The sequence below is a fragment of the Xiphophorus couchianus genome, chromosome 14 (genome assembly GCF_001444195.1).
Source record: "Xiphophorus couchianus chromosome 14, X_couchianus-1.0, whole genome shotgun sequence".
In the NCBI taxonomy this organism is placed as follows: domain Eukaryota; kingdom Metazoa; phylum Chordata; class Actinopteri; order Cyprinodontiformes; family Poeciliidae; genus Xiphophorus; species Xiphophorus couchianus.
Window position 1 is genome coordinate 7,035,497 of NC_040241.1, and position 20,589 is coordinate 7,056,085.

Genomic DNA, 20,589 nt, shown 5'->3' on the forward strand with positions numbered 1-20,589 from the left:
GCTCATCAGGCGTCGGAGCAACAAGCCCTTTATACTTGGGAGCAGCTACGAATGCGGCGTTTTGGGGAAGTTGTAGTGGGTGATGTTACAGAAGACCTTTGGATTCAACACCTTCCAATGACACCCAGCTTTTTATTAAATGTGCGGTGCTGTGAGAGTTCTGATGGAGCCAGCTGCATAATGTCCGAAAAAAAAACAACTAACTAAATAACAATGAAGAAGAACACTTCCTGTTATCTTCTTTGTGGTTTCACCAGTAGTAACATCCGGCTGTTGATCACGTCTCGTGTGATGTGAGAAATGTGTTTCCATTAGTAGTTCTGCAAAATACATTTAGTTCGATACGACTAAAAAAAAATCACCTCCTCCCTGCGCAAAAACGTTTGATCAAAAAGCGTGAATTTTTTATTGAAAATGGCATGTTTCCATTAAGCAAATTTATTTTCGTAATTACAATTTTCGCAATTCTACGATTAATGGAAATGCAGCCGGAGTCTAAGCTTCAACAGAAGACCAGTCAGCGCGTTTTAAAGCTGATCAGTTAGAACAACTTTTTTTTTATTTTTATTGTTCTGTCCATGTGGACTGAAATTGTGCCAGCAAATATAACCCCAAGCAACACTTAAGAGTCACTGAGTCCATTCACAGTGGGGGTCACAGGTTCAAATTTTCTCTTTTAATATAACCAGCAGTGTGTGGCTCTAAGAGCACAGCTAGTATGACTCACCTGTAATCTTCCAGCCAGCTAACCTTTTAGCACCTGCTGCACAGGAAGGGAAATTGAAAAGCAAAGATGAGGGGAAAGGTCACAGGGTGCCTCACCGAGTGAGAACCTTGACAACATTTTCTAAAAGCAAAAGAAACTAAGTTAGTTTAAGTAGATAATCTGCACCTCCAATTTAAATGATCAAATAGCTAATAAGGGCTTCAAAAAGCATAAAAGTAAAACTGCGATTCAGTACTTTAGGTGTTGTCATAATACAGTTAATATTGTATAAAAATGCTTTTGGCTTTTTAAATTCACAAAGAAAATGAAAGAAGCTATTGTGTGAAATAGCTTTTCTTCCCTGTGTTTGACATGGCTTTGTGAAAATATTGACAATAAACTAACAAAAAAAACATGACAATAGTAGTTGTGACATTAGATTACTGAGTAAAATAACCTGAATGTCACTTAGAAACAAATCACAGAAAAGTCATTCCTTCATACAAAAGTTTTAGAATTCGAAAAATTAGGGTTAAGCAAAATTTACTAGCAAAACAGGAAAAACTAGTCTTACTACTGAGTCAGATTAATTTAATGAAAATTACAATGAATTTCTACATGTAAAAACTTATGTAGCTTTTTCTAAATAAATGACTCTGAAAGGTTTCAAACAACATATAAACATGCATAACTGACTTCAAAGTGCCCGGGTCTTTAAACTGCAGTACAATCCCATATTATTATCCATCTTCCACCATGCTTAAAATAGCAAGTTAAAGTCTTGACAGTACAAAAAGAAAACGATTAAACAAACCAATGAGACCAAAGTAGAGGTACTACACAGCATCACATTTGGCCAAAAAAACTGTTTTGCAACTGATAGCAACCAAGGTCTGTAGAGACTGAGGTGCGGCTTTGGGCATAGGATGTTTATAGGGCGTTATAAATTCCCTAGTATAACTGTTTGCCTTTGTTCAACACTGAACCTATTGTTTTACATCAGGCACCTTGTTGGGCAGCTAAGGGGGTCTTTAGGACTATAGAGCCCTTGGCGGGCGGTAGTTCCTGTTACATTATTGATACCCGTATAAAGGTGGGTTATAATGATCTGTTTACGACCGCTAATTATTGCTTTGATATGCAAATGAAGCGAAGTATTTTGGCGCTAATTTTAGCTAATGTTACATAGTAACTTGTTTAACGTTTTTAACTTATGCGTGGCTTAGAAAATGAGCAAAGGTTACATCGGTAACGGTGTTGTTTGACGTTAATTAGCTAGCCTTCCAACTATTTTTCAGTTGAAGCTAAGCTGAGTTAGCATGTAGCCTGTTGAGACTGTATGTGACAAACTGTAAAGAATGTGGACTGTGTTTCAGTATTGCAGTGAAGCTAGCTGTCCTCCTCCTGTGTCTGGCCTCTCCACGGTAGATACTCTGAAGCTCGTTAGCGCAACATCACTTTTGCTTTTCTGCCATTTTTTTTTTTTTTGTCATGTCGGGGCATGCAGGACTTGTCCGAGTCACCTTACAGACCCCAAGTGACGCCAACAGCTACGTCAGCCGATATGTGTGCAGCTCACGAGTTTGAGGAGCAAAAAATAGTTTGTGACAGTTTGCGTGCTGCCTTTTATCATCAGCATCAAAGCTGTTCACTGTATGAATAAAAAGAACGAGCTATTTTTATCTGACACCCCAGCGTGGCTCCCAAATTGCCCATGTTAACATTGATCCGGGCTGACAAGTGTGGGTGGGTGTGTGCGGGCCTGTGCGTAGAGCGGCGGCAGAGCGACTCAGTAGGGTCCTAACCTACAGCTGCTCACAGTGACAACACCCTGTCTGTTCTCATCACTGCCTCACATGAATGTAAACTTTCCCCAATACCCATTTTCCCTCGATTTCTTCCGCTTTAAATACTTTGGAGCGTTGTGCGATCTCTGCCACACCAAGACAGAATAATCTCCTTGTATTTTTGGTAAATTCTTCTTTAAAGAAAAGGAGTCAAGTACAAATGTAGAACAAAATCTGTTCTATTGAGGATACGGCAGATATATTTGGCAAGGACACAAAGATTTGTTGTTGTTTTTTGTCAAGCATTTGCAAAGTTTTGTCTATTCCAGCAAAACATGAATGATGAGCTGGTGAAAATGAAAGATATTTTCCTCAAATGAGATTTTGCATGAAAAGGAATGTTGGACAATGTTCAGTAGCATGAGTGTGGAAGAGGACTTGGACAAGTGAGAGCAAAACAAACTGGCCTTAAATACATTTTTCTCTTGAAGAACAAGTTTTAAATTACTTTTTCTAACTATAAGCCACAAGAAAATGTCTCTACATCTCAGAGAGCCATCCGGAGGGGACAGTAGCTGCGTTTCCATTACAAATGTGTGCAAAAACTTTGTTGATACCCTGATAATGTCGAAAAAAAACAATTCCGCAGTTGTGGTGTTTTCATTAAATAGAAAACGCATTTAAAATCACACGTGAATACGTTTTTTCATGTGATAAGTCATTAAAGAACGTGCTTTTTAAAATTATTTCCTGTTGTCATCTTCTTTGTGGTTTGTGTCGGCGGCAACATCCAGTTGTTAATCATGTGACTTGTACGATGCAAAGAAAGTGTTTCCATTGCAGTTTTGCAAAATAACCCAAATTCTATATGACCCCCAAAAAATAACAACCTTATCTTCGCGCCAAAACTTATAATAGAAGAACAATATTTTTTTTCTAAATTGGCATTTCCATTAAACTAATGCATATTTGAAATGTCAAATTGCGCAATAATATGGTCAATGGAAACACAGCTAGTGCAGTGTGGCATAGTGGTAGAGAAGGTCTGCAATATAAGGACACTATTTATTCTTGATGCAGATATCTAGGGTTTTATTCCTATGACATGACAGCATTGAAAGAAAAATAAATCAACAAAATTGATAGAGAATTTATATTTTGTAAAAATCCAATCAGATTAGAAAAGAAATGCTTTCACCAACTTTCTCCTAAAATGCGTTTTTCCTTAACCTTTACATTCACCTCCTTCGCAGGGATATAATTTAATTTAGCTTTTTTGTCCCTCATAAGACTTTACAGTCAGTGTAGGAAATTTTCCTCTGTATCTTCAGGCTCAAATAAATATGGACATTGAATTTCATTAAACCAACATTTAATTACATTAAATCCCCAATCCTAATATTGAAAACTGATTTAAAGCATCTGGTTTTTTTCCAGGCTGTATTAAACCTGACAGTACTCAGTCACATGGCGACTCAGTCTGAACCCAAATACGCATTTTCTGAATTGTCTGTTTTATCTAAGGTTTTAAAAAAAGAAAAAGTCATACGTTTGACTAATTACATATTCCAGACGACTGTCAGAGTGAACAGCTCCTATTAAGGTGATTAATTATCCTCCGCTGTGTTTAAATAAACGAATTCTAGTTCTTTTAGATTCAGGTCCAGCTTTAAGATGCTGACAATCATAGAGTTGTCTTTCCCTGCTAGAGTCGTAGGTTTGATTCAGCAGCTTGGCTCATTTAATTATACTAATTTTATCTCTTCAAGAGCTTTGCTGAGTTGTGGCCTGTTTTCAGAAAACATGCTGCCTCCTGCAAGCTCATCTCTACATCTTTATGTTTTAAGGCTCCAGATAAAGTCTAATGTTTCTTTAGCCAGTGTAGGATTGTGTCACATCAGGTACTTTGTGTATAATTGGTACAAGGTGTGCATTCTTCTACTGTCTTTTCACTTTGATTCACTCCAGTTGATCCAACAGGATCCAACTGGTTTGTTCACTACGTCAGAAGTTAGTTTCTTTTCTCTCTTTTTTTAAAAAACTTAAACAATCTCCAGAAGACAGAATTATATTTAGACCTTGTACAATTTCAGCCATCTTTATAAAAACGAATATCTCCGCCGCATCGTTAAAAAAAAAAAAAATCATATACAAGGGATCGGTTTCAGATGCGTTTTCACCCACATGAACTTGCACAAATTCGCCAGAGTGTCGTCTTGAACATGCCAAACCGATAGGGGGCAGTAGAGTGCACCGCTAAATAACTAGCTTAAGTGAGATTACACGGGGTTTTTGTGTGAAAGACGGGCCAAAACACATAAAAATGCTTTCCCCCTGATATTTGTCTACGTGTGGTGCTGCTAGAAGGTGAAACTTCTCCCAAGTCTCAAGACATTTGCTGCCTCTATCAGGTTTTTGTCCAGGATTGCCCTGTATTTAGCGTCATATCTTCCCATCAACTCTGAGGAACCTTCATTGTCTTGACCATCATGTTTCACAGTCTCGATGTGAACATCCAAAATGTTCATTTTGGATTATTCTGTCACATGTTTGCCATTTCCCTCACACGTCTTGTGAAAAACTATAAATAGGCTTCTTACGGCTTTCTTTCAAAATGGCCTTTTTCCTACCAGTTGTCTATAAAAAAGACATTTAGCAGTCAATTTTATTTATCTGGTATCATAGATAAATCACAATGAAACAATGAAAGAAAATCGTGTGCCATGTTTCTCCAACTTCACAAATGTACATTTAATGTTGGTCTATAAGGCAAAATAAAGTTTGCGAGGCACTATAATTCTGGAAAACAGAAGGGAGAGGAATACCTTACGTTCTGTAAATGATAAAATTGTCTCGACTGCTCTCATAATCCTCTGTCCCTGGTTCAGGTCTTCTAACCTAATTATGTCTCTCTTTCTGCTATGCCTCTGCCTCGTTTTCACTCCACGTCCAGCTGTGCCGACTCCGACAACCCCTGCAATTGTCTTCCTTCTTTCTCTTTATTAATGTTTTGCGCTTTCTCTTCCTCTCACATGCTGCAAGGTTTCTCAGCTGGTGACAAAACGGCGCCGCAGCGCTCCACAGGAAACCTCCTTCAGACACATCGATCACTACAAGGGCCACAAACACACTCACATCAGCCTCTTGCCTCAACAGGAACCAATTGGAACAGTAGCACTTACAGATAAGAAGGACACAACAGTGTGTATCTTTGTAGCCTATGAACACATGGAGAGTCCTACCAGACTCTTTCTACATTTTCTCATAACTACCTGAAGGTATATGGATTGACAGAAGACACTCTTCTGGTGCTGATTGGTCTTCTGGGATAAAGGCTTCTTTTTGAAGATGGGTCGTCAATAAATGTGATTGATGAAACCAACTGCAGAGCTTTTGATAGATTCAAGTGGCAAGAGAGCTTCTTTCATTTCTTAAAGTTAATCTGGGTTGTCTACAGAACTGCCTTAACTCTTTGTGGCAAGGTGTCAAATATAATTTAAGGCTCCCACATACTTGGATGTACTATGCGTATTCTGGGAGCTGGACACACTGTCCGCGGTTGAGATTTCATTGTTGAGTGTACAGATTACCTACATTTCTTGTGATAAAATCCTTTATATCCCACAATTTGAATGGGTAATAGCAAATTTACTTCTGTGTGGAAGTGTCTGGACAGAGGCAAACATTTTCTTTGAGTCAGATAGGCTTAGAGGTGATGGTCCAGTCAAGTCAAGTTTCACACCATAAAAGTACCATACAGTCACCACATAAACCAAACAAACACTGCATTTTGTCCAATGCCATAATTAAAGTCATCAAGCAAATCCACATTGAATATATTGATCAATGTTTAAGCAACTAGGAATCAAAGGCAACTCTAAACAGGTGGGGCTTTAGCCTTGATTTATAGGAACTCAGCGTTTCAGCTGTTATTGGACGTTTGTTCCAGATTTGTGATGCAGAGAAGCTGAATGCTGCAACTGTTTCTGTGGGACAAAGTGGGACTCTGGACTCTGGTTCTTTCGACTGGCTTGCTCAGACTATCAGCTTTATGAACTCTGGCTTCTGATTGACTGAACCATGCGGTCTGTTCTGTAGCAGAAAACCCTAAAGGACAAAGTCAAGTTGCCGTCACTTCTAGATCCAAGTTCCAGGATCTAGAAAATGGAAATAGAAAGCAAAGAACAAAGCATTTGTTATAGGTCATCTTCTTCAACACAAAAAACGTACTCAGAGCTCCTCTCAAGGTCTACTTTCCCATAACTTAATAAAAGCATCAAAATAGTCTGTACTACTTCACCAATGATCACCCACTTCTGCTTCTTTCCACATTGCAACCTTGCGCTCTCATCAACAGACCAGATGAGATCAGATATCAATCGAAATGTGCTGTTCAGACACGGCCTTGTGTGCATGTGTAAATCAATACATCAATTGTTAGATTAACCGTTTTTAGTTACTCTTTGGATTGCTTTGCCTTCATGTTCTACACTTACACAGAGCTGTGCACTTTAACAAATGCTGTTTTGCACGTGTCACGCTGCCAGGAGCTCACTCAAATTTCCTGGATCACAGGGATCGAGTGTGACATGGCTTAGTTCGCTCCTGCTTTTTGTTTGGACTAATGTCAAGATTCGGGACAAAGAGCTGAAAGTATTTTGGGACAGGCAGAGGAAGAGAAAGACATAAAGACTGAAATACACTGACTGATGGACTTATTCATCGGTTTCAGGATAATGTTTGTCCACAGTTGAAAGGCCTGAGCAGCTGCGACAAAATCCAATCCAGCTGTCTAGCATCTGGACCTGGTGGCTTCATCCAAAGAGCCCCTGTGAGATGGACCAAGATTAAAACAGGAGGAGTGACAGATTTAAATTTTATCCAAAAACTATATTTGCAAAAAAAAAAAAGAGATCAGAGAAATAAGAATGAACTCACAAAAAATGTGAACAACCTTACTGGCTGCACAAACAAAACCAAACTGACCTAATATACAGTATATACTCCTAACATATATACTAGCTGATCAGACCATTATAACACACTGGGTTATATTGGTGTATGGGGCTTTAGAAGTGGAGTGCTGTGCTCTGTCTTCCTGGTTTAATGAGAACACAAGCAGCAGCGTTCTGAATCAGCTTTAAGACTTTCTCTCTCTAGATCTTAATGGGACATTAGTCCTTTAATCCTGGAAATGTTCTTCAAGTGATAGAAGGCTGTCTTTGTAACTATCTTTATGCGTTTCAGAAGGTGAAGGTGGCTAGAAGGGTGTCCTAACAATGTTAAAATTTATGAGGTCCCCAATTCTTTTCACAACTTCAAATCAGGCTTACATGTCCATTAAACTGACTTGTGTCCAGATGAGGCCTACCTTTAGTCGGAAAGTTAAAATTAGATTTGTTCAGTGGGTTGAACTCGAACTCTGTGGCACACAGAGCTTGTTGGCTTAAAGCTACTTAGCAAACACTTTACTCCGGCTGCTTGTGCTGAATAAAACCGTCAGACATCTAAGTAAATGCTAAACTTTCAAAGAGAGAAGTTTTAAATAGCACTGGCAGGCTAACCCATTATTATCACAGCGGTGTGCCGACTCATTTCAAGCTTCGCTTTGACAGCAAAGAGGGGAATTTACATCAACCAAAGGTTCTCTGTGGTCCACCAATTTGCTCTCCTGCACTCTCTCAGCCTCCTCTCCCTCTTGACCTTTCGGGGAGACCTTTAATCAAAGCGGAGCTGCGGCTCCCCGGAGCTGCCGCTAACTAGCGGATCACACATCCCGACAGTGCTGCGGGGATTTGTTGGGCCCGAGAAGTCGGCGTCCTCCTCTTAATCCTGCAGCAGTGAGCTGAATAATGCATGCTCATTCCCTGACGTTGGAAAGCGACTGCAATGGCGGCGATGATTCACCCCGAAACACGGCGCTTTAGTGGCTTAGCGGGGCAACAGGAGGAAACTGACAAATAAAAAGGGATGTGTGCAAATGGAACCCTTTTAACGTGGCAGTGTTTCAAATGTTGGTGCTGCGGGGAAGGAGAGGACGCTCGAAATCAGGGGTCTCAAACTCCAGTCCTCAAGGGCCGCAGTCCTGCAACTTTTAGATGTCCCTCTGCTGCACCACACCTGAACAGAATAATTAGGTCATTAAGGCTCTGGAGAACTGATCTACACAAGGAGGAGGTAGTTAAGCCATTTCATTCCAGTGTTTTGTACATGTGGTACTTCTAAAAACTGCAGGACTGCGGCCCTCGAGGCCTGGAGTTTGCTCTAAATGTTTTTAGATGGAAGGTGAGGGTGCAACTTTCTGCTCCTTCAGAGGTTTTCAGGATTATACTTTAAGAAAAGAAAAAAGTTAGAAGCAAGATTTTACTTGAAATGACACCACCACTTTTACAACGGAGTATTACAGCCGTAGCGATAAAAAAAAAAAGGGGAAATGGAAAAATTAAAAGAATAAAGTCGTAACATTGTGAGAATAAAATTGCACTAAAATAAAGTCGTGTCAAATAATACGAGAATAAAGTTCCAGTTACATAATCGCTTGACTTTCGAAGTAAAAGTCATGCCCCACAATAACAGCTCTTAGGGTGGTTTTATTTTGACCCGATACTTGAGGGAAGTCCAGCTCTTGTTTCATGATGCAAGTGCGGGAGGTTGGCTTGGTGTTGAAACGAGGGGGAGGAGAGGTGAGGGTCGGAGTTGTATTAGTCATCCACTTTCACTGCTGACACTCTCCCAGCCGAGTGTGTGCGTTTGGATTCAGCCCAATCCTCTTATTTTTGTGGGATTTTAAAGAACAGTCAAGTCAAATACACGTGGATATCCTTGTCATATCTTTTTCTTTTTCTCCCACATCAGCCTGAGATGCATCGCGACTCTTTCAATGCGACGTGAGCACAGCCTTGCGCCACAGCCCTAAATGTGAAGGAGTTATGCAATTCAGATTCCTCAATGTAAAGCGCCCGCCCCTCTGGTGACTTTCATCTCTGAGGAAGAACAGAACCGAAGCCCACACTGGAATGCACCACCAGCGCTGCGTAAAGCGGCTCCACTTCGGTCTGCACCGTCATCGCTGTAAAAAAAAAAAAAAAAAGGCGCGTGTGTGTGCGTGGGCGTGCGTCCGTGGGTGGGTGGGTGTGTGTGTAGACTCAGATGAAGACAGATGAGGCGGAGAGTAAGACTGACGAGCTATCTGCTGCAAAAAGCATGCCAAAACAGCAAGGTGATGTAATGGCACTCAGTTACCCAGGATGCTTTGCTGGAAAGATGAATGAAGTCAGATTCAGAGAGGCAGTCAATGAAAATACACACAGCCATTTCATCTGTATTCTAATCATGTGGGGTGATTCATGCACAAAGCAAAAAAGAAAAAAAAAAGGCAAGAATGTGTGCATGAATGGTTTGTGTTAAAAGAAACCAAAGGCTCCTTCCTCATCCTTATGGATTGTAGGTTTAATAATAAAAAAGAAAACCAAAGGAGATGGGATGACTCACACAGCTGAACTAGAAAGTAAAAAAGAAACAAAAATGAGACAAACACGAGGATAAATACTGATGTTTGTGTTGGAGCAGCTCAGGGGTTTCCTGCCTGTTCTTCACCTGAACGCTGGCATTTCTTTCTGCAGCCATAAACCTCATGCACTGTACCAGAAAACATAAGTGATGCATTCAAAGAGCTGGTTCTGTTTTTTGACCAGGCTTTCTTTTGAAGCGACGAGACGCTGCTGTTTTTCATTGATAAAATCCAGATTCATTTAAAGTCATGCAAAAATATATACATATTTTTTTTTATTTCTTGAGAGGAACGTAATATTCTTGACGGTCAACACTGACGTCTAAGTTCGCTTTACTAATATTAAAATATGTATTCTGATTTTTAAAAAAGATTTGTTACACCCCATTTGGCAGATAAAGCTTTAGTAACCATGGTTCCATTGCAAATGTGGGCAAATCTTTGTCTATGTTCTGCTAATGTCGAAAAAAACAAACAATTTTCCAATTGCAACGTTTCCATTAAATACGAACAAGCGCTTGTTTATGCGAACAAGCAAAGAATAAGCTTGTTCACGTGATAAGTCCTTCAAAATCATGGCGCCGACGGTTGTAAACAGTTACCTGACATACAGTATATTCATAAATGAGCACTCATCAGCCATCAGTGATCGGCATCTTATTCAGGCGTTGGAGCGACAAATTTCTTATACTTGGGAGCGGCTACATACGCGGCGTTTTGGGGAGGATGTAGTCGCCGATTTTACAGAAGAGCTACGTATTCAACACATTCAAACGACAAAACGTTTTGTGAACTGTGAGAGCTCCGGGGAAGCCAGCTGCACATCGTCCGAAAAATGAAAAATGAAAATTGGACTACTACTACTTTGTGTCGTCTTCCTCAGCATTTCACCAGCAGTAACATCCGGCTGTTGAAAACGTGACCTGTGTGATGTGGAAAAAAACAGATGCAGCCAAAAAAATAAATAAATTCCTCATCCCAGCAAAAGAAACGTCTTAATCGAAAAACGTGAAATATTTCCAAAACTGACGTGTTTTCCTTAGACAAATTTGTTTTTTAATTTCAGTTTGCACAATTGTACAGCTCATGGAAACACAACTAGTGAGTCTTGAGGTGAACTACTCGTCCATTACTCAGGTCAGTTTGGGCCCATAGCAAGAAGAATGTGTTGCTCATTGCAGAGTTGGTAGGAAAATACATCTAGATGACTGAACTCAGACCAACATAACCCTGCAAAGGGGTAGTAAGCTAGTAATAGTTAAAACTCAAAAACGTATTCCAGCCCAACACCAAACATTGTAAAAAATACATAAATAATAATAATTACATTTACAGATGCGCACACTGTATGTTTTTGTTTTTCAGATTTTTAAATTTTTATTTTATTATGGCCACATGACTAATACAAGATGGTTTTCCAAAGCAACACAATTCATCTTTCTGGGAATGGTCCTTTCCCTGAACAAATTGTAGTCATTATTACAATGGCTACAGGCTCAGTACGACAATCCTCTAGAGACTCTGTATCTTTTCATGTCTGCTGTGTGTTGTAATTGTCCTGGTATTGTACCACACTAACCGAACAAGAGATCACGATGTTAAGCACACACCTGCTTCTCACCCCAGAGACATCTTCTGTTTAATTGTGTTTGGGCCACAGCCAGAGCCTGACCAAGACATCAGAAAATGTGGGTGTCTGACAGCACTTGAGTTGAAAAAATTGGAGAAAAGTTGAGAGAAGGAATAGGGAGTTTATGTTTACAGCCAAAACATCTGGAATGAAATTTACTTTCATATGGAAATTTTGAGTTTGCAACAGTCGTTTTAGTTGATTTTATTAGCTGTAAAATATCCCTAATTCAATCGCTATGTCACCAAAATTACATCCAATTATTTTCACTTAGTGAATAAAAACAGGGTCCAAAAACAAATGTTTGGTGTCCCTTGACAACACTGATATCTAAGTTTGTTTTACTAATATTAACAAAATATGTATTTTGATTAAAAAAACATTTGTAACACCCCATTTGGCAGATAAAAAAGTTTAGCAGCCACGTCAGTCCAATTCCTGAGCAGGACAGACCTCCATTGTGTGTTATTTGCAAAAGTTTGGCTCATAAGGTATATACACCATTCTTCATTTTTTTTCCACAAAACTAGGAAACAAATTTTTTTTCTATGTGTTATCTATTTGAATGAGTTAATTTTTACACAGATCAAAGTGTAAAAACTTGAAAATAAAAAATTCTCCAGAGGCTTTCAAACAGGCAGTTTGGAAATACTAGCTGAAAAGGTACAGTGCCAATGAGATACATCTATTTGAAAATTTGGTGGATGGATCCTGTTGGAATGAAAACATCACCGTACACTAATGCTCCTGTTTATTGTCAAATGTATCAACCTTGTGTTGTTTCAATGATGCAGAACTGAAAAGCATTTATCTTTTCATTTCATCATTGCTTCAGATGTTTCCCATCAGTCCTACCTCGTATGCCAGAGCACAGGCTGAGTATACCACTCTTTCACATCACCCAACAAAAAATGTACATTAAAAAATGAACTCTTACATAATGTTTGAAATTTGCCTCAAACCATCATGCAGTCAGCGTAGACCCTGTTGATGAAAATTCAGCACATACCAAGGATCAAATTAGAAGCACCATCTGCCATTTAGTTGTCCAATTGTAACTAATGTATAGCCTGGTAAATCCAGCCCCTCATTCTACGCTTCGCTTTGTACAGACGGTCTGGGCTGTCGAGAAACGATTTCTTCCTGGAGATGGGGACTTTGTTCATTTCCTCCGCTGTCACTGCTAAAATGACAGGCAGACTACAATTGTAAAACAGCAAATGAAATCGTTCACAACTTATTCTGACTTGCCCGTAAATCCTACTTCAGGAATTGATGTCAATGGGAGAAAGCTACGACAGAGCAGTGAAGTGAGATCAGAATCGAGTGGGACTGGTATTCACCTTATTTTGGTTTTTTCCCCCGCATAAACACTAACCTTTATTTCTATCATATGCCATGCTCAGATGAACTGTCTACTTCATTTAGAATCTCTTCAACAGTAAAGACAAAAGGTTTATTTTTATATAACTGCAAATACATTTAGGCAGAAAGGGGTTTAGCAGGACAAAAACACATAAAAGACAGAGAGCAATGATTCACTCCCGTAACTCCGATGCAAGCAACATTAAAAGCAGAACATAAAGGCCACAGAGGAAGCAAAGCGTGTTTCTGATGAGTTTCTGGCCCCTGGCCGCTCAGACGCATGGTGACACCACGTATGGAACCGGCCCGCGAAAAGCCAATGAGTGCGTGCGCATCCGTGCGCCCCCATGAGTTGATGCAGTGGGATATCCAGGCAGTTCCGAGGTTGCGTAATGTAAGCATCATCCCTCCTCTGTGGCGGTTATAAGCACTGTTAGCTGCTCCTGTATGTCCTGGTTTTTTACACGTGTTGAGGGCCAAAATTATGGAGCTGTAATGTGTTCACGCGCACTTTCCTGTTAGTCAATCACGACTTTCCCCTCTTTGTTCGTAACGACCGCAAAGTTAAATCAGCACGCAGTTTGAGAGGATGAATGAAGTTGTTTGGCTAAGGCGAGTGAGTGAGAGTACACTCTCCTTCTCGCCGTGATTCACACGCCGACCATGCAGACCGTGACTGTAGCAAGCGGAGACTTCTGACGTCAGACCAGGAGAATGACACGCGCGTCCAATAAGGGGCCGAGGATGAGCAGCGCGAGGACGGAGCTTGCCGAAGAGAAGGCTAATAACCATGCCAACCGAAGAATATAGCGCGCGCGCCGCTGACTAGGGGGGAAGAGAGGGACGAAAAAAAGGGGTGAGAAAGACAAGGGGGAAACCCTGAAAGAAGACACAACAGTCGCTCAGAGGAGGAGAAAGGAGCAACAGAGGCATCCCGGTTCCTTCCAGGGGAAGAAAAGGACGAGGAGCTGGTACATTTTTTATTCCTTTTCCCATCTCTGTGGCATGGTTTCCCCCTTTATTCCCACTTTCTCTCCATCCTTCCCCGCCTCCTCCTCTCCATCCTTCCCCGCATGCCCCCTCTCGCTGGCTCAGGGACCGCACTGCTGCAGCTGAGTGAAACGGTTCAAGGTAGACTCTTTCTTCTTTTTTTCATTTTCTTCACACTTTCTCCCGCTAAACACACACACACACACACACACACACGAGCAGAATGGCGTTTTGTTTCGGTGCATGCTAATTAGCCCCGGCCGTTACCGCGGGGGGAACGAACCCCGCCGCCACAGAGAGCACGCGAGGCGCACCGCGGTGGTGACCTTCCCTTGGCCGCTTTGCAGTCATTGATGTTGTCGGCGCGTGCGCGTCTTCCGCGCGTGAGTGCAGGCTCATGAAAGAGGAGTGGGCAGGGGGTGTGTGGAGGAAATTGAGTTGGCGAGGGAGGAGAGTGGGGGGGGGGGGCGGGGGCGGGAGTGGCAGAGGTGGGAAGTGTGTGAGAGCTGATTTTTTTTTTAACCTTTTTTTTTTTTTTTTTTTTTTATGAATGAAACTCAACATCCACGCTCGCTGCTCTAAAATTAGCGCGGTTGCAGCATGTGATGTGGATCAGAATCCGAAATCATTATTTTTATGTTTATTTATTTTTTGGTGGGGAAGGTGGGGGGGCAAACGCGCACACGCTTCTCTGCGCGCTCACGTCCACGCCGCCGGTGAATAGAACAGCAGCTACAGCGCTGCGCCGTGCCCCGGGACGTCATGCACCATTTTTGGAGATGCTCTAAAAATAGAATGAGGTGAAGACGGTTCGGACTGTAAGAAAAACTAGAACCTTGGACTCTGTTCCGCATCTGACAGGTAGGGATGGCGATGCGTTAAGGCTTTAAATGGCGCAAAGTGGGGGGCTTAATTGTGTTGCCTGTGTCATGTTCCCTTCAAGCCGAAACGGAAGGAATACCTCTATCTGTGTGTGTGTGTGTGAGAGAGAGAGAGTGTCTACACCTGCTGTTTTGGTGTTGTAAAAAAAAAAAAAAAAACTGTCAGGAGTGGGAGTGGGAGCTGGACTGTAACGTGGGTGCTTAATGGTGAAGTGGATGCTTGTTTTCATGAATGAATATTTGGGTGGGTAGAAATGACTGTTTTGTTTATCAGTTTATTAGGGATGTGATGATACATCCTGCTCATTAGGTGAGACGGTTCTTAATATTCTGTGATATTTTAGCTCTTTGGGAAATCTGGATTTTTTTCCCTTTTGGTTTTTCTAAATAGAGTAAATGTATCACAAACACACACACGCACACACACACGCACACAAAAACGTAAGTAGTGTGGAAAATGTCTATACAAGCTTGACTATTTTGTGTAATTCAAAGGTGATGCTAAGAAAGTGTTAAAAAATAAGTATGTTTTTTTGTCTTTAAAAATTAAATGAAGGTTTCGTAGATCAGAAACCTGGCGCTACTGCTACATTGCTTCACAATGTAAATTTGAACCAGGGCAGGTTGACTTCAACCCCCCTCGCAGTATCTGTCCTGTTGGAATACACACAAGTAGCAAAAAGGCATCTATATTTTGCAAGGGAAAGCTTACTTGACAAGAAATACAGTGGTGTTCTAATATTACAAGATCTCATGTTAAAAGCTCTTGTTACATCCCTTCTCTTTATAAAAAATAGTTAATAATGCATTTACTTGCTTTTCTCCCTTTTTGCCTATTTTTCATTTCCACATATTTTCCACATCTTCCTCACAAAATGCTAATTGAAAGCATCATATTACCATCACACTTTACAAACGTGCTTCGTTTCTTGGTTTCTGATTTAATGAACTGTGTTTTTCAATCTTGTTTTTCTGTCTCTGGTAATGCCTTGCGCATTCGTTTTTCATTCTTTTGCCATTGAACTTACATACGTCTACCTCCTTCCTTCCTATTTGTCTCTTGTTTTCTCCAGCTATGGTTCTCATCCTGGCTGCCACCGCAGCAGCCATGAGCAGCGGCGGTGGCAACGGCTTCAACACTTCCTCCCCCCTCGACCCATTCGACTCCTCAACGTCTTGGAGCGTAAGCGAGGATCCCTCCAACTCTTCTTCAGAGCCCTTCTTGAGAACTCTGACTCCAGACCTCCAGCCGGCGACCACTGCTGGCACCGTGCAGGAAGTCAGCCCTTGGGATATTGCGTTGTGCGTAACGGGGACGCTCATCTCCTGTGAGAACGCCTTGGTCATCGCTGTGCTGTTCTACACGCCGACACTTCGCGCGCCCATGTTCATCCTGATCGGATCGCTAGCCGTGTCAGATCTTCTGGCTGGTCTGGGCCTCATCTTAAACTTCGTCTTCACCTATTTAATCGACAACTCGGTGGAATTTGTGACGTTGCTGTCGGTCGGATTTCTCATCTCGGCCTTCTCCGCGTCCGTCTTTAATATCCTCGCCATTACGGTTGACCGCTACCTGTCGCTGTATAACGCCCTGACCTACCACACCGAGCGCACAGTCACTTTCACCTACATGATGGTGGTTTTTATCTGGGTGACGTGTGTCACTCTGGGCCTGCTGCCGGCGCTCGGATGGAACTGCTTCAAAGACCAGTCTACGTGCAGCATCTGTCGCCCAGTCACCAAAAACAATGCAGTGGCGCTCGCCGTCACCTTCCTCCTCGTCTTTGCCCTCATGATGCAGCTGTACCTTCAGATCTGCAAAATCGCATTCCGCCACGCACAGCAGATTGCGGTACAACACCAGTTCATGGCCATCTCCACCACCAAAGGGGTCTCCACGTTGTCGGCCATCCTGTGTGCCTTCGGGGCGTGCTGGCTGCCATTTGCCATGTACTCCATTGTGGCCGACTCCAGCTACCCCATGATATACACCTACGCCACCGTCCTCCCGGCCACCTGCTGCTCCGTGATCAACCCCGTCATCTATGCTTTCCGAAACCCAGATATCCAGAAGTCTCTGTGGATGGCTTGCTGTGGATGCGTCCCATCCAACCTCTCCTTAAGACCCAGGACTTCCAGTGACGTGTAGCAAAAAAGGCTAGGGGGTCTAGGATGATGCAAGACGAAGAGTCGGGGTAAAAGGATCGAGAGTTTGGCGTGAGAAAGGCAAGAAGGCTTTGCTCTCCTTCTCGCATCAGGGCTGGAAAGCTGATGACAAACGCTGAGCTGGCCGCAGTCGAAGAGGCACCAACAGATGACTGAGAGGAGGCATGGTCAAAAAAAGAAGGAGCTAATAAAGTCCACGTTTGTAGCCTGGAGAACAACCAACTGCAGGAAGTAAGCAGCAGGAAACCAACTGCAAAATCCTGATTCAAGGTATCTTTTAAAACTCTCTCCTTCTTTGGTGAATGAGAGAAGTGAAGCCCCTCATGAGTAGCATATGTGTGAAGGTGAAATTTTAGTTGAGGAGAAAAAAAATTGTACGAAATCTCCAGAGGACGCTCTGGATGGTTATGCAATCAGGAAGGATGCTTAAAATACTGTACATCTCTTCACTCAAGTGTTTGAAATCAAGTGCTGTGTGGATAAAAATACAATGAGCTAAATATACAAAAATGAATGACTTTCAACATTCTCAATGAGCTATATTTGTAGTCGTCTCTTGATAAATTACTAAAAAAAACTGCTCTAAGTCAGCCATGTTCCCTTTATTAGAAGCAGATTAGGTAGTTGAAAAGAGTGCAGCAAAAATTAGCTCTGTAATTTCCCCATTACTTTCTAAGCCCATTTTAAATTTACCCAATGCCAACATCCCAGCCTTCAAACGTTCAAATGAAAAACAGAAAAAAAAAATCTAACCATTTAGTGAACTGATAAACAGGGAAATTTTAGGGAGGGATTACTAAATTTAGACCTGGCATATGTTGTCCTTGGCGTCATGACATCAAACCTGTTCGGCATCTGAGGAAAAATGGGTTTCTCAGGCTGCTGCTGGGCTGTGACTACAAAGCGGAGAGCTGAATTCAGCACCAAGGACAGCTCACTGCAGCGCGCCGCTACCCTGGGAAATGCTCTCGGCTGTGATGGTGGTGGTGGTGCTGGGTGGGGGCGTGGCGGGAGGGGGATCTGAAAAAGTAGGCTATGCTGTTCTTTACACCATCTTGCTAAGGATCGGGAGATGGACATGGGGCTTAAAGGACAATTCCATTTGATTGCGTTAGGTCTATGTGTGGTTCAGCTAGAATCACACATAGTTCTATGTTTTGATAGGACTATCAAAACTGTCGTCTCGTTTGACGCCATTGCGCTGCTTTTCTTCAAAACACAAAAACTACACTTACCTTTGTGTTTCTACTCTAACTTTAGAAAACATTGAAAAACATCCACTAAATTAAACACTCGTTTTCAAAAGCTTATTGCGCACAATTGTATTATTTTTAATCTGCACTGTGTAGACTAATACAAATGTAATAATCCGATATGAGCAGGTTAACTAGTAGGACTTTCTGCTCTGTAGCATTCTCAGTCAGTCGTTAACCAGACATGCTGCTTGTAGCTTACCAGCTGTAGTTTTTAAAGAGCGTAACATGTATAAGACTCAGGGTTTCCCTCAGTGTATTAAAAGCCTGGCGGGCCACCATGCTTTACTTGTACCCCCACCAGGCTTAGCATTCTTAATTTATCTTAGGTTTTATTAAATTATTGACTTTTTAAAAAGACTTTGTAGTTGGTGTTTAGGCATTAATCTTCCAGTCTTCCAAAAATGCATAACTATCAAGTAATATTTTCAAATTTCCTGTCAACTTGAAACAGCCGGCTGGATAAACCTGAAGACTGGTAGGCTATGGTTAAACTGACAGGGTTTCTTCTGTTGTATTATAATCCTGGCAGACCACCAGGCTTTGCTTGCTCCCACCCACCAGATTAAGCCCTGTTTATTTATTTTAGATAGGGACTTTTTTATACACCAGTAACAGTGACAGTAAAGACGGATTTAGCTAGGTTTATAATGACCGCATTGAGCACCTGCCCATTGGCTTCACACGCTATAATTTCCAAATTATGATGCCTGCTCATCCACCTCTGAATTTTTGAAACTAAAACACAAAAACACTGTGGGCTCCTACCATCGGGCTTAGCAGATTTCCTGGGGAAACCCTGTATATTTCCAAAAATTTGTCTTTCTTATAAATGAGGGGAAAAAAAGCGAGTGCCTTCTTTCAGCTGGCTGATCAGCAGTGCGCAGTAGCAGACGAGGAAAGGAAAGCAATGCTTTATTCTACACTCCAATCTCATCAAAACGACTTTGAACTGTAAGAATCAAATCACTGGTACCGATTTGGAATCTGCAGCTTTTTAAAACATCTGGGTCAGCCGGTTCATGCCTATCAGGAACTCCCGTGTTTATCGCCCATCTCCATACGGCCGTTTACCCAAAGCAGCTCTAAACTCAAGCGCTCTAGATTGCTTCGGTTTGTGCTGCCGTATGACTTCCATCTCAATTCCCCAGCTTGCAGAGCGTCAGCAACAGCCGGATTTGCTCTCGCCCCGCCCCGAAGAAGCAGTTGCAGCTCTGGCCCGGAGCTCCTCTGAAGGCTCGGTGGGTTAATGAGAAGCCAGAGCGTAGAGGTGACGTGGCGTGAAATAGAAACGCCAGGCGAGATGTACTTTAACGCAGCCTTGAGTCACACAACTGCACAGCTCTCTTCCACTGGAGGTGGGAAGGTGTATTTCCAACTGAAAAGGCATCGCGCAAGTTTAATCCGGTTAATGTTATTAACATCTCTGCACCAGAGAGATGATGTTCAGAGAAGGAGCTAAAGAGGTGATCATTTCCAACCCTTTGTCTGCATTTAAATGATCTGCATAGATAGGTTTCTCTCTCTCGTGTTGCTCTGCACAACCTCGGAGAGAGTTACGATGACTAAGCTACTGGCATCCTGCTAATGTAGGTGTGTGGGAGGTGTGCTGGCTTTGGGAAAATCTATATGGGCTGTAGATTCAAACTAAAAGTTTAGAGACAGAAAAAATAGCTGTTTTTAGCAGCAACAGGGAGTTTACTTTGAATTTAGTGCTTTCTACCAAATATGTTGCAGGAGATGAAAGCAAAAATCATACCGTTGAAAATGGCACATAGGAGAAGCAGTTAGCTTTTGTTATTTTCTGTGTTGTGTACGAAAACTTTTAAAAGAAGCATTTTCTACGGTTCTTGGCAGGAAAAGTACAATCAGTTGTTTTTGCAGCCGTTGTTAGCAAAACAACAGCTGCACAACTTTCTGTCAAAGACAAGATAATTTATTTGTGTCTTATTTCTTTTGGCTTTCCTCGCTTTTGGTATTGTATGGAGTGGAATATACTTTGCAATAAAGTCCAGCTGCATTTTGCTGTGTACAAAAAGCCACAATGAAGGTGTAGAGAAAAAGAAATGTGGTCAGCTTGGAAACGCAACTGAAAGAAAAAAAAAATTGCAAATAATTTGACTTCATATTGGATTTAAAAGGAAATGATCTGAATGGATGGTTGTGTATCCAAACTACTAAATGTTTGAAACAAAAATCTAAAAACATCGTATAAAGTGAACCCATCTATCATAGAAGCTTTGACCACCTCTCTTTTGTACCAACACTGCAATGATGGAACTGCCTAATGGTTAATCGCTA

General features: G+C 41.7%; 1 protein-coding gene across 3 annotated transcripts; it reads left to right on the forward strand.

Annotated features, from left to right (window-relative positions):
• Nucleotides 1-13,037: 13,037 nt before the first annotated feature.
• gpr185b (G protein-coupled receptor 185 b) lies at nt 13,038-18,032 on the forward strand. Of its 3 annotated transcripts, none has more exons than XM_028039275.1 (2): nt 13,038-14,129; nt 15,943-18,032. In XM_028039275.1, exons 1-2 carry the CDS (start codon nt 14,072-14,074, stop codon nt 17,016-17,018), a joined length of 1,134 nt encoding a protein of 377 aa, XP_027895076.1. In that variant the 5' UTR covers nt 13,038-14,071; the 3' UTR covers nt 17,019-18,032. The 3 variants fall into 3 exon arrangements, with proteins under 3 accessions (XP_027895076.1, XP_027895077.1, XP_027895078.1); XM_028039276.1 differs by having other exon boundaries at nt 13,109-13,969; XM_028039277.1 differs by lacking the exon at nt 13,038-14,129 and adding an exon at nt 14,683-14,849.
• The last annotated feature ends 2,557 nt before the right edge of the window (nt 18,033-20,589 follow it).

Excerpts from the sequence above, each read along its gene's own strand:
- gpr185b (XM_028039275.1), top strand. The coding sequence starts at position 14,072 with ATGCCCCCTCTCGCTGGCTCAGGGACCGCACTGCTGCAGCTGAGTGAA. Across the intron at positions 14,130-15,942 it reads GCTGAGTGAAACGGTTCAAG|CTATGGTTCTCATCCTGGCT; the intron begins GTAGACTCTTTC and ends TGTTTTCTCCAG.